This window comes from Dreissena polymorpha, chromosome 3 (genome assembly GCF_020536995.1).
Source record: "Dreissena polymorpha isolate Duluth1 chromosome 3, UMN_Dpol_1.0, whole genome shotgun sequence".
NCBI lineage: Eukaryota > Metazoa > Mollusca > Bivalvia > Myida > Dreissenidae > Dreissena > Dreissena polymorpha.
This window is the reverse complement of record NC_068357.1, coordinates 4,344,239-4,358,235: the sequence shown is the minus strand read 5'-3', so window position 1 is coordinate 4,358,235 and position 13,997 is coordinate 4,344,239. Positions and strand designations below refer to the sequence as shown.

Here is a 13,997-nt window from a genome sequence, read left to right as displayed (position 1 = left end):
GGTTAATCTATTTTGATATAATTTACATTAGAAGATTATTAAGTGAAAACTTTAATTTGTACAACTAACTTCCAAGCTTGTTTACTAAAGAAAACTTGTTTCATTTTTCCTGTAGAAATGGATGCAGTAATTATAACAATGAACTATATATCTAACAATAATTGACTTGTAAGGCGATTGGCTGTTTAATTTGGTACTATTTTCATATATCCCTTTGTCTCTGTTTCAGTAACCACGCCTACGGCTACACCAGTGTGCCGCCAGGAGCGTGTGCAGGGCCCGTGTAGGGCTTCCCTGCCGAGGTATTTCTACAACTACAACACTGGGTACTGCGAGCAGTTCTCATATGGGGGTTGTCAAGGAAACGATAACAATTTCGCTTCACTGGAAACCTGCATTCAAACATGCAATGCTAGGAGAGAAAGGGGTAAATGTTATTCTGTTTTTACTATAACTCAAAACCGACAACTATCATTATTAATTTTCCATTTTTGGATACACACTAGTTTTGTACAGGCAATGAGACATTGTTAGGAGCATCACTTTTTCCTTCAGTGATGGATTTTCGAACAACTTTACAAAAGTGATAATTACAAGGTGACAGTGTTACGTCTATAAACCAGACCTCTAAGATCAAGGTCACAATTCAAAGCCAAATATCAAATGTGTGAACATGATCTGAAGCTCTTTATATGATGGTATATGAGTTTTATATGATGAATACTTGACAGAAGATGATGTGTAATAAGAAGGTGTGTCATGCACAAAGACAAGGTCTGTACGGCCAAGGTCAGGGTCACCCTTCAAGGTGGAAGGGCAAATATTAGAAATAGGCCCAAGTATTTTGTTTGGAGAATAACTTCAATTATAATTAACTTTAACAGTAAACATAGAATTACAGTTGATATGCATGATTGGTCAAAGTGTTGTATGCAAGACCCAGGCTCGCTGAAAGTACCATCTGTTGTATTAAAACATAGTCTGTTTACAACCTTTTTTCCAGAACTCACTGCAGCTGAGGTTTGTCGTCTGCCCCGAGACCAGGGCAGCTGTGAAAACAATCGTCTCATCAACGTCCCCCTGCCGAGCCTCATGTACTTCTACAACTCCCAGACGGGCCGCTGTGAGGAATTCCAGTACAATGGATGCGGTGGGAACCGAAACCGGTTCGGTAGCGAGCAAGAATGCAGAGTCTACTGTAGGGTGGAGGACGGGGTCACAGAGGCGCCTCGCAGACGTAAGCATCAAATACTACGATGAAATATCACTGTATAAGGTTTCTATGGAAAGTCCACATTAATAGTTTTCATTTTTTTATAACATAAATTATTATAATTCATTTAGTCATTATAATATTTGTATATTATTTTGCGAAAATCATACGCATGCATTGATTACAATGTCAAAAAAATAAATTATTTTGTTGTATGGAAAGTTCTTATTAACGTATTTTAGAGTAGGTCATTTATAATATTATTGATAGTTAGATTGTTGGTAATGCATTATTCCAGCCACAAGCAGTGTTGACTTGTTATGTATTGAATCTGTTCTCTTAGAAACTTGTCCTTGTTTTTATACCCCCTTCGAAAAAGAGGGGGTATATTGTAATGCCGGTCCGTCTGGTGGCCGTCAGACTGTGCCAACATCACAAATTTCCTACTGAATAAAGAAAATAAAGACTGCATAAATTAAAATATCGCCTTTTATTAACACAAAAGTCATTTCTCAAGTTTTCATATTATTTCTGTTTTAGGCTATTCATTTCTTAGCCTAAAAGAACAATCAAGTCATCTAACCCTCGTTATCCATGACTTTTTCCAATGAGTGCCAAATCGCAACTGAAACCAAACGACAGTTTGGCCCTATTTATACTCGTAGTAAGGTGACGTCATACGCATGTTTTAATGAATGACGTCACATGACTAAGCAAATCTTCAATGAATGACATATGATTTAGCACAATTTCAATGAATGACGTCATATAATAGTAAACATTCAAGATGGCAGAAAAGAGAAAATACCGGGAAATACTTGCGACTTAAATGTAATTTATGATAAAGGTAATCATTATAATATGATGAATTAATAAATAATATGCAAAGAACTTATCAATATATCATTATATTGATTATACTAGTATAACATTTAATAATTATAGAATAAACAATGATTTATTCATGATATTGACAATCATACTATGTGTACATCTTAACTAAATATTTAAAGGTAATAATAGGCATTGACATAGGTCATAGCAATATTGTTTTGCTCATGTCAGTCGGTCCGTCGGTCCATCCACCAGATGGTTTTCCGGATGATAACTCAAGAACACTTACGCCTAGGATCATGAAACTTCATAGGTACATTGATCATGACTCGCAGATGACCCCTATTGATTTTGAGGTCACTAGGTCAAAGGTCAAGGTCACGGTGACCTGAAATAGTTAAATGGTTTCCGGATGATAACTCAAGAACGCTTATGCCTAGGATCATGAAACTTCATAGGTACAATGATTATGACTTGCAGATGACCCCTATTGATTTTGAGGTCACTAGGTCAAAGGTTAAGGTCACGGTGACCTGAAATAGTAAAATGGTTTCCGGATGATGACTCAAGAACGCTTATGCCTAGGATCATGAAACTTCATAGGTACATTGATCATGACTCGCTGATGACCCCTATTGATTTTCAGGTCACTAGGTCAAAGGTCAAGGTCACGATGACCCCAAAATAGTGAAATGGTTTCCGGATGATAACTCAAGTACGCTTATGCCTAGGATCATGAACTTCATAGGTACATTGATCATGACTCACAGATGACCCCTATAGATTTTCAGGTCACTTAGCTAAAGGTTCAAGGTCACGGTGACCCGAAATAGTAAAATGGTTTCCGGATGATAACTCAAGAACGCTCATACCTAGAATCATGAAACGTCATAGGTACATTGATCATGACTCGCAGATGACCCTATTGATTTTCAGGTCACTAGGTCAAAGGTCAAGGTCATTTGGAAAAAAAGTTATGAGCTATTGTCATCACCTTGGCGTCGGCGTCTGGTTAAGTTTGTGTTTAGGTCCACTTTTCTCATAAAGTATCAAAGCTATTGCATTCAAACTTGGTACACTTACTAACTATCATAAGGGTACTGGGCAGGCAAAGTTAAATAACTCTGGCATGCATTTTGACAGAATTATTTGCCCTTTTATACTTGAAAATTGAAAATTTGGTTAAGAAAAAAGTATACTTTTGCGATTGGGAATATAGCTGAATTTCGGCTATAAATCGGGCCAAAAAAAAACAACCTGCCTAGGATCATGAAACTTCATAGGTACATTGATCATGACTTCGCAGATGACCCCTATTGATTTTCAGGTCACTAGGTCAAAGATCAAGGTCACAGTGACTCGAAACTGTAAAATGGTTTCCGGGTGATAACTTAGAATACTTAGGCCTAGGATCATGAAACTTCATAGGTACATTTATCATGACTTGCAGATGACCCCTATTGAATTTTTTACTGTATAGCCTTGCATCATGCCTAGATTAGTGTACAAGTGTACTGCTTGTTAGTTGTTAAATATTATATGTTAAAGAATAAAAGAAACATTAAATGGGTGGATTTGTGGGCTGTATGGGGAGGAGGAGGCTGAATATATCCCGAAATTAGTCAGTGAAAACCAAGATTTGGTCAGGGAAAAGTCAGTTAAAAGTCAGGGAATTTTATTTCATCAGGATGGTGGCACCCTGATAAACTACATAGCAACTTCATATTTGGCTTACTGGGGGGGCATTGTGTTTCTCAAAGAAATCTTGTTTTATATTAAATGGAAGGATGAGTCCTGTAACGCTAACTGCCATGGCACGGTGAGACAGTTGCATTGTTTCTCATATCTCATTAGCAAGCTGTCATATGGATTACTTCCCCTTGCAAGGTTTGGTACCGTTTTTATTACACTCTCCTTTTCTCTAACTAGTAAGCTGCATTCTGTCTTCCAAGTCAGTCTGTGAGTTGACCCCTGACCTGGGACCCTGTAAACCGCATGGTGTCTAAGTACTTCTACAACATCACACCATGCAGTGGTGAGCCGTTTCACGTATGGAGGGTTGCCTAGGCAACCACAACAACTTCCAGAGTGATGAGAATTGCATGTCTTATTGTGGCCTGAGACAAAGCCGGTCTACAGCAGGTATGATGTTTGCAGCACAGAATAGGGAAGATGTAACGGTTCATTCACATGGGATAACTAACCATCAAATGATGAAAGTCACCGAAGTATTGGTTTGCGAATGACTCAACATGAATGTAAATAAAATCTTTTCATTAGTTGATTCGTTTTTATTATTTGAGATGAAATAAAGTTTGCAAAATAGTGGCTTTGTGATTGGATACTTTTGTTTGTAAGTACATGAGTTGTTAATTTGTCATTTGTTAATTTGGGTAATAATATGAGTATATGTGTAACAAACTTTTGAATCAATCTGTTTTTAATTAGCAACTTTTGCATACCTAAATATATTTTCAAAAAAAGTGAGAGTGCTCTAAAACCTTTATTGCTATATTAATATATTATATATATATATTTATTATAAATATTCAGATCTTTATCCAAAATATTGCGTAACACATTCAAATGTTTGAATTCTCTGTATTTCTCTTCATATTCTGCAGAGGACTGTCGCCTACCCAGTGAGACTGGCCCATGTCGAGGCAAACTTCTTCGCTGGTTCTAACGACCCTGACACCAGAAACTGCAGGACCTTTAGATATGGTGGTTGCCAGGGAAACCGCAACAATTTTGCCACTGATCAAGAGTGCACGGCAACATGCCTGAACGAGGTTATACCTGTGACTGCCAGGCCGCCAGTCACGCGTGCTCCAACCCCTGCAGCAAAAGGTTGAGCTTAAAATTTGCATTTTTTGTGTGTAAATTGGGCTCAATGCATCTGCATAACTTGTTGTCTCAGATAAGCCTGTGCAGTCCACACAGGCTCATCGACACTTTCTGCCTTTATGGATTTTTCTGTTTAAAGAAAGTCTCTTTATTAATGAAAACCAGTCAAGGCAGAAATGGTAGTCCCTGATTAGCCTGTGAGGGCTGCACAAGAGTTATCTGGGACAACACATTAACCTCATGCATTAAGCCCAGTTTGAGCTGAACGTGGCTCATATTTGCTTGGTTCTTTATGGGATTGACCTTAGCAGCTGTGAATATGATTGAAATATGATGTCAGGACTTATGATTGAAATGTGACGTCACGACTATGATTGAAATGTGACGTCAGGACTTTTTTTATTTTCTTCTTATTTCGTTTCTTATTTTCTTCGTTATGGGATTAAATTTTTTAATATCTGCTGTAAATATGATTGACAAGGCGACTTAAATATTTGTTTGGTTCTTTCGGGGATTTTGTCATATCTGCTGTGAATATGATTGAAATGTTATGTCCAGTGCTTCATTATTTGTTTGGTTCTTGATGCAATTTGGCCAAATCTGCTTGTGAGTGAGATAAAAAATAAGAAACCTACAACTAGTTTAATAAATATGCACTGGCCATGATGATTGATTAACAATGTCTGACTAAAAGTATATGTGCCATTTAACTGCTGTGTTATATACTTATGTATAGATTGTATGTGATGATGTATTCCAGAGGAGGACGTGTGCACGTTGCCCCTGGTTCAACCATGTGACAATGAAGCTCGTGTCGCCGACTGGGGAACATTCTACTACTACAATGTGGCCAGCGGGGAATGTGTAGAGGTCCCTGGAGGAACGTTAACAACAACCGCAATAATTTCTACACCCGTGACCAGTGCGAGGCATTCTGCAACAGGGATAGTATGTTAAAACAAACTGTTTGTGAATATTTATAATGTGACATTAATATTACATCAAGAGACTCATTTTTCGGAGAAAACCCTCGAGGTATTGTCATAGCCAGCTCGGCGTCCGTGTCGTGCTAAAACCTAACATTGGCTCTAAAATCAAAGTGCTTCCACCTTAAACTTCATATGTAGCTGCACCTTGATGAGATCTACATGCCACACCCATTTTAGGGTCACTAGGTTAAAGATCAAGGTCACTCTTACCTCTAATATAAAACTTTTACATAGGCTCTAAAATCAAAGTGCTTCCACCTACAACTTTGAAACTTTCTATGTAGATACACCACCTTGATAAGTTCTACACGCCCACACCCATTTTGTGGTCACTAGGTCAAGGTCACTGTGACCTCTTATATAAAACTTTAACATAGGAAATTGGAAATGAAGCCTTCTTCCTTTAAAGATTAATTTTATGTATTTAAAAAAAGTCTTAAATTTAATTTGATTTTGTTAGTGACTTAATAAGGGCAATCTGCGTGTCTGAGTTGTAAAGGGTTTATAACAACACTTAACATTCAAAAACAAACCCAGTTCAACTGGTAACAGGTATTACATAAGGTGTTCAACAAAACTGCATGTGCAGAGGTCTGTCAGCCACTGACGTACAACTCAGAGGTGCGATGCTTGCCTACATGGAGCGCTGGACGTACACCCCCAGCACAGACGCCTGTGAACAGTTTTTGTACGGTGGGTGTGGTGGTAGCGCCAACAGATTCGACACTCAAGTGGCATGTGAGAGGAAATGCAGGCGACAGCTGGTAACCAGGCCTGTCTCTACAACATCACAGCCTAGACAAGAAACCAGAGCTGGGGGTTGTACCCTTTCCTTAAAATTCTGGCAAGCTTGCATACAACATTTAGATTTTTGAAATTCCAGATATTTTGGCCTGGTCTAGGAAATGGGGTTTAAGGCGTGTGCATAAAATTTCCGCATAGGCTTATAAGGAAACACTTGCCTCTTTTATCAAATTTTTAGTTTACCAAACTCCAGTCTAGGTTGAAAGTGTTGCTCCTGATTAAACTGAGCAGACACCAGCAATAGGCTCATAATAGACTTGTTCTGTATTATATATATATTTATTGTTCTCTTTATATATTTGTATTCAAATACAAACTTGTTCTCTCTCGCTTTCAAATATCCTGTGCCTTTTTCAGAGGTGTGTGCTATGCCAGAAGAGGGGGGTAATTGCCTTGCGTACATCCAGACTGGCGCTACGACAGCACAGCAGGCAATTGTGTGCAGTTTGTGTACGGCGGATGTGGAGGCAACAGCAACAACTTCAGACGAAGGAAGAGTGTGAACGCTTCTGCAGCAGACAGGTATGAAATCTGTGGTCCAGATGGTTGCATGCTTGTTTTAATTATCCCCACCCAAACGAAGTTTAGGGGGGTCTATAGGAGTGAACTTGTCTGTCTGTCGGTCGGCTCCGGTCGGTTGGCGGTTTGTCCTGTCGGTCAGTATTAAGTTTCCCCGCTCTAATTCAAGTAGTTTTTATCCGATCTTCACCAAACTTGGTCAGAAGTTGTATCTACATGATGTCTAGGCCAAGTTCGACACATGGGCCTTGCCAGGTCAAAAACTAGGTCATGGGGTCACTTAGTGCGTTTTAACATTCAGCATGTTGCTCGCTCTCTATTCAAGTAGTTTCATCCAATCTTCACCGATCTTGGTCAGAAGTTGTATCTAGATGATCTTAAGGCCAAGTTCAAACATGAGCCTTGCCGGGTCAAAAACTAGGTCACGGGTCACATCGTGTATTTTTTTACATTCAGCATGGTGTCCTCTCTTATTCAAGTAGTTTTCATCCGATCTTCACCAAACTTGGTCAGAAGTTTTATCTAGATGATCTGAAGGCCAAGTTTAAACATGGGCCATGCCAGATCAAAAACTAGGTCACGGGGTCACTTAGTACGTTTTACACATTGAGCATGGTGTCCGCTCTTTATTTCAAGTTGTTTAAATCCGATCTTCACCACACTTGGTCAGAAGTTGTAACTAGATGATGTGTAAGTCAAGTTTGAACATGGGCCATGCCGGGTCAAAAACTAGGTCACGGGGTCACTTTGTGTGTTTTAAAACCTCACCATGTTGCCGCTCTCTAATTCAAGTAGTTTTTATCCAATCTTCACCAAAATTGGTCAGAAGTTGTATCTTGATAATGTCTAGGGCAAGTTTGAATATGGGTCATGCCGGGTCAAAAACAAGGTCACGGGGTCACTTAGTGCGTTTTAAACATCACAATGTTGTCCGCTCTCTAATTCAAGTAGTTTTCATCCAATCTTCACCAAACTTGGTCAGAAGTTGTATCTAGATGATGTCTAGGTCAAGTTTGAATATGGGTCATGCTGGGTCAAAAACTAGGTCACGGGGGTATCTTAGTGCGTTTTAAACCTCACCATGTTGTCCGCTCTCTAATTCAAGTAGTTTTCATCCAATCCTCACCAAACTTACAAGTTTTATCTAAATGATCTCTAGGACAAGTTTGAACATGGGCCATTCCGGCCTAAAACCTAGGTCACGGGGTCACTTAGTGCATTTTTAAACATTCAGCACGGTGTGCCGCTCTCTAATTCAAGTAGTTTAAATCCGATCTTCACCAAACTTGGTCAGAAGTGTTATGGAGATGATCTTAAGGCCAAGTTAGAAACATGGGCCTTTCTGGGTCAAAAACTAGGTCAAGGGGTCACTAAGTGCGTTTTTAAAAATTGAGCATGGTGTCGCTGTTTTTTGTGAAAAGGCCATGCAAAATATTATGTGTCAATGCGGCATTGTGGGGGTATCGTCATGTGTGTGACAAGCTCTAGTTAAGCTTTAAATGTGCAGTATATCAGAGCTCTTTATAAGGTGCCTACAAGTAAAATATGCATTTTAAATACCAAATTATGATGTAGATTGAAATTTAGCTTATAGATATGCATTACAAAAATTCAATAAGAATTTGGCATTGCATTTATGCCTTACATAACAAAACGAAAAACAAACAGACTTCAACCATCAGAACATATCTGATCCTCTATTCGCTCAGTTATGCATTGAGTTAACCATTTCCCCCATAAAAAGCAAAGTGAAAATGGCTTTTTTCAACAAGCATAAATCCAGCACAGCCTGCGAGTAACTCACAGTCCGTTCAGGTTTTATGCTGTTCAGTATCTAAGGCTTGGAAATGAAGCTTTTAAACTTGAATTTAGTAACAAAGGTATTAAATTAAATTTTACTATCTTAGGGACTACAAATGCGTCGAAATACGTATCTAAATGGTAAAGGGGGAAGTCAGGTGTCTTCTGCATAACGTCAGATTATTGCTTTCCAGTTGGTATTATACCCCAATCACAACATATAATGATAAAGATTGCTTACAACCAAGCATTTGAGAATTTGTTGTTGACAATACTTTAAATACATTCAGTGTGTGTATACATAATTATATCCTTATATTTTTACCAAAAGTTTTATGAAATAATAAAAATACTATAGGTACGTGTATTTCGTGATGTGAACTTCCCGCCATGACCTTCTCAACCATCAATACCTTAAACAAACTTACATGGGCCAGTGGTAGCAGTAGCCTTACAAAATCAAAATCCAAAGTTAACCAAACTTTTAACTAAATCTGCACAGGTAGTGCATATAAACTGTATGTATCTTATGTGATTTTTCACATTAAAAGCTAATGACAACAAAACCATAATAATGCCCTGTCAGTAAACACAGTTGGTATTGTTTTAAGTATTGATATATCAAATGTGGTTGTAAAAATGAATTGATAAGTAAAATTTCAGAATTAATTTATAAAATAGGAAGTAAGGCAAGAATTAGTACCTAGAGATATCTGGAACTCTTTTTCCGCATGATGCAGGTCATATATCTATATACTGTCCACCCTTGCTTATATTATTGCTCTGAATTATTCATGTTATAAAATTTCTTTTTTAGTGAAAATACAAATCAACAACAGTATAAATCCATGTTTTTGTTTGCAATTGATTTTTTAATGTGAATTTGTATATAGTACTATGCACACTTTGACCTCTACAGTGGTATGTCAGCGGTTTGAGGAGCCAGAGGTCAGCTGCCTGGCCAACATTCCCCGCTGGAGGTACAACCCAGACTCGAGAACTTGCGAGAACTTTGTGTACGGTGGTTGCGGCGGGAATGCCAACAATTTCAACTCTATTGAGGCGTGCGAGGGCATGTGCTTGCAGCGTGATGATGATCGTACTGCAACAGAGACAGCAGCAACAGGGTGTCATCTTGGGAAGGTGAGAATGGGGCTCAACCGGTAGTGGCAGAGTAGATTATTGACATTGTTTAATGTTTGTGGTTTAAACTGATTTTAAAGTAATATTCAAAACAATGCAAATAATATTATTTTATCTAATTATTAATTATGAGTTATGTGGAAATGGTAATTTAGTCATTACATTGTAAAAACTATTTATAAATGATAAACATTTTTATATTGTCATCAGCTGCTTGACTAACAGTTTAATCTGTTGTCTAAGACTGTTTCCAGACATCAATAGTATCACATGATTGAATTGTTTTCATGGTTATTGGTCTCCTCTAGGTATTTGTCGTCTGCAAGCAGACGTTGGACCATGCAAGAGCTCTCAGACCCGCTGGCACTACAACCCGATCACCCAACTTTGTGAGACCTTCACGTATGGCGGTTGCCTAGGTAACCACAACAACTTCGAGTCGCAGGCGCAGTGTATGACGTACTGTGATTCCTCCCGCTGGGCTCACAACGTGCGAACTGCGGCCCCCACTGCAGCCCCCACCGACCCCGAGCCTGACATTGAGGGCAGTGGGGACATCGATGAAGTCATCACTGGTGTTGGTAAGAGAATTTGCTTTTAACACTACCTCTTAGAAACAAACTTTGATGTGTTCTAGTCCTAAAGAAAATCACATTAAATGTAAGACCTTTTTAAAAGATTTAAGTTTAAAACCTTTTATTTCCAACCCTAAGATACTCGCAGGCTGTTCTGGTTTTATTCTGTTTGCATGTAGCCATTTTCATGTTGCTTTGAGTGGGAAAGGGTTTAATGGAGCATTTGGTTTTGTATTGTAGAATGCAATGACACCATAATTATGTGTGTCTTCTTGTACAATTGTGGCACTTGCATATTCAATGATATTGTAATCTGTTCACAGTTTTGCATAACGAATATCTTACAATTTGCTTTGGAGCAGAGGTTTATAAACAAATTGCATTTTTTGCTCAACACTTTATCAACACTTTATTTTTGTGTTATTGCACCCGACATAACTGATTTGAATCTAATGGAAGTTTACCATAACTCTTTCCCCCAAAAAAGCAAAGCGAAAATTGTTATGTACAACCAGCATAAACCAGAACAGCCTGGGTGTTACTCGCAGGCTGTTCAGGTTTATGCTTTTGCTGCTCATCAGTATCTAAGGGTTGGAAATGAAGCCTTTAAAACTCGAATCCAGTAAGAAAGGTCTTTAATTATATATAATAAATTTTGAAGGGACTACAAATTCATCAAAATACATATCTAAGGGGTAAAGGGATAATTTGGATGGTTCTGATCGACTGACCTAATTTGGTAGGTAAAGGGTCTTAACATGACCATTTACTTTCCATTTGTTTGTGCTCAAACCAGTGATTCTAGGAAAATGAAAGTCTGTGGAAAACTATTCTAATATTTCACCTAAGATGTGTGTGCCTGGTGCAGAGAAGTGATCATGTTTATTTGTATTCAGATGTATGTTCCTTGGACAGAGACAGTGGTTCATGCCGTTTTGCCTCTCGCAAATGGTTTTATAACCACAGAGAGGGCAAATGTGAAGAATTTGTTTATGGAGGTTGTGAAGGCAACCAGAACAGGTTTGAAAGCCGTGAAGAATGCGAAAGCCAGTGCAATCCAAGAGGTGAGTAAGAAAATGTCTTGACATTCAGGTTTATGGGGAACTTGGGCCAGTTACTAGTATTTCTGGTGCAGTTGTCATTTAAAGGATTGCACATTTTGTTTGGTGATTCTGTAAGGATTATCTTTACAACCGGTGGTTTACCATTTCATCTACCGTAATTACTCTATGTTTTCGGACACTTAAAAATAATTAATTTTGTTCGTGTTCGAAAATTTAGATACGAAAAATATTCACATAATACAGGTGTCGAAAATTGAAGTGTCCGAAAATAGTGTCAATTGTTTCAACGACTACCGGTAATAGCACGCGCTTGTAAAATACCATGCTGTAAAGTATAAATTATATTTATATATGTTTGCACTGCATTTTAAATAATTTTAAATGCTTAATTTATTTGACAGAAAGTTACTAAAGGTTGTACTTTGACCAATGAGTTTAAAGATAAGCATGTGATGTACCGATACTCGCTAGTATGAACCTGTAATTAACGCAATAAAAAAAGCAAACTATGAATTCTTTGTTTGTTCATTTCCGATAGTTGTTGTCTAACACCTTCCATTGTTCAGAAAACTTGCAATAGGGTGCATCACACTTTGAGGCGTTTAGTATTTGTCACAGTTATTTTACTGAGAAGGGGTTGTACCATTGCGGTAGATAACTAAACTGTTAATTGGCGCTACCCCTGATAATTGTCATAACGCTTATGCTTCGGGCGGAAACCATAGTTTAATATCAGTTTACAAGGTTATTTACCCAATGACGCAAATGTAATGGTCCGTTGCCTTCAGGCATACACCTTCCATGTTTTATGATGTTAATCTTTTGTAAAACCCAATGATCGAAGTGTCATTAGATATCGAAAACAGGACCAAAATTTTGTAAAATAGCACTGTGAAATATACTGTCCGAAAATTTACAGACATTAATTATAGACGAAAACTCATGTGTCTGAAAATTAAGAGTCACGAAAAATAATTATTTTGCTAAAAAAAGGGGTGTCTGAAAATTTAGTGTCCAAAAACATAGAGTAAATACGGTAGCAACAATACATCAAACTGCAACGCATGGGTAGTTTTACAGTCTTTGCTAATCTCCCCATCTTATCCATTTACACCATTCAACATTTTAACATTGACAGTTATCTTATTTGAACCCATTCAGATGAGCTGTTCAGGACCAAGGGAGGTAATCTGTGCCCATCAAGTACACAATCTGGTTTCTATACAAACTTTGTATGCTGGGTTTCAGATATCTGTATGCTTTCATCCAAGACTGGAATCTGTCGAGCAAGTATTCCTCGCTTTTACTTCGACTACGCAGCTCAAGAATGTCGGCAGTTTGTGTACGGTGGTTGCCAAGGAAATGCTAACAATTTCGACTCAAGAGATGTGTGCATGGCACGCTGCAGCTCCTTGCTTAGAGATCGGCCTGAAGGTAAGATTCATTAACATTATCGTACGAAAAAATTTATTTGTCTAACTGAATTTTTATTCATTTTACAATGATCACAAAAAGATATTTAGGATGAAACGCAAGAATGGAACAAATGGTGGAGGATTTTAATTTTAAAGGTGATTTGTGTGTGTTTAAGTATACTGTTTCAGCTTTGAGCACACTGCATTAGTGTTGACCTGTTGACAGTCAATCTACAGATCACAAATCCTACCCAATATTCATGACCTACATGTATGTTCATAAACTATGACTCAGTCATATCTCAGCCTTGTACAAAACTGTCAAAAATTAGGTCACTAGGTCAAATGGAAGAAAAAAGATTGTTTTCACTCTGGATGACACATATATTGCCCAATCTTCATGATACGTTATCAGATTATATCTGGACAGTGTTTAAAATTTAATCAGGTTTAAAAACTGGTCACAAGTTTTCAACCATACCATTATTATTTGCAAAGTCCTTAAAACTAATGCAAAGCTAAGCGTTCTTGAAGCCCTATAGTGTGCCATAAAAGGAAATCTTCAAACAATTATGTGACTAATTCATTTATTTGATTTTAAATGGGGTTTCTTAAGACTCAGTTGTCCGCTTTTGGCATATATAGCCTTTTGATTTAAAAATTATAAGAAGTAATTAATATATTGCTTGTTACAGTTATTCATTTCGACTGTAAATAAGAACACACAAAAAAATCCTCTAAAGTGCTTACCAGAAAAAGTAAAATCCCTAGGATCTTTTTAAAACATTTCTTTT

At 37.8% G+C, this 13,997-nt stretch overlaps 2 protein-coding genes and 1 long non-coding RNA gene across 8 annotated transcripts in view; all 3 read left to right on the top strand.

The window, feature by feature from the left end:
* LOC127872807 (papilin-like) overlaps nt 1-370 on the top strand; it is a 353,664-nt gene extending 353,294 nt beyond the window's left edge. For 5 of the 6 annotated variants that reach the window (XM_052416218.1, XM_052416221.1, XM_052416223.1 and 2 more), the window contains one exon: nt 230-370. Coding sequence is in view for 1 of the 6 variants with exons in the window: in XM_052416222.1 (XP_052272182.1) it covers nt 230-232 (3 nt within the window). In the remaining 5 variants the exon portion in view is untranslated. The remainder of the gene's footprint in view (nt 1-229) is intronic. The other variant, XM_052416222.1, reaches the window with a different exon arrangement.
* Nucleotides 371-4,092: 3,722 nt separating this feature from the next.
* LOC127872815 (uncharacterized) lies at nt 4,093-6,659 on the top strand. The gene is made up of 4 exons (XR_008045795.1): nt 4,093-4,189; nt 4,672-4,897; nt 5,655-5,842; nt 6,473-6,659. It is a non-coding gene; the product is annotated as an uncharacterized LOC127872815 (long non-coding RNA).
* Nucleotides 6,660-9,903: 3,244 nt separating this feature from the next.
* Nucleotides 9,904-13,997, top strand: part of LOC127875271 (actinia tenebrosa protease inhibitors-like) — a 7,967-nt gene continuing 3,873 nt past the window's right edge. Inside the window, exons 1-4 of the mRNA XM_052420220.1 lie at nt 9,904-10,105; nt 10,458-10,730; nt 11,621-11,788; nt 13,037-13,222. Coding sequence (XP_052276180.1) covers nt 9,904-10,105; nt 10,458-10,730; nt 11,621-11,788; nt 13,037-13,222 — 829 coding nt within the window. The remainder of the gene's footprint in view (nt 10,106-10,457; nt 10,731-11,620; nt 11,789-13,036; nt 13,223-13,997) is intronic.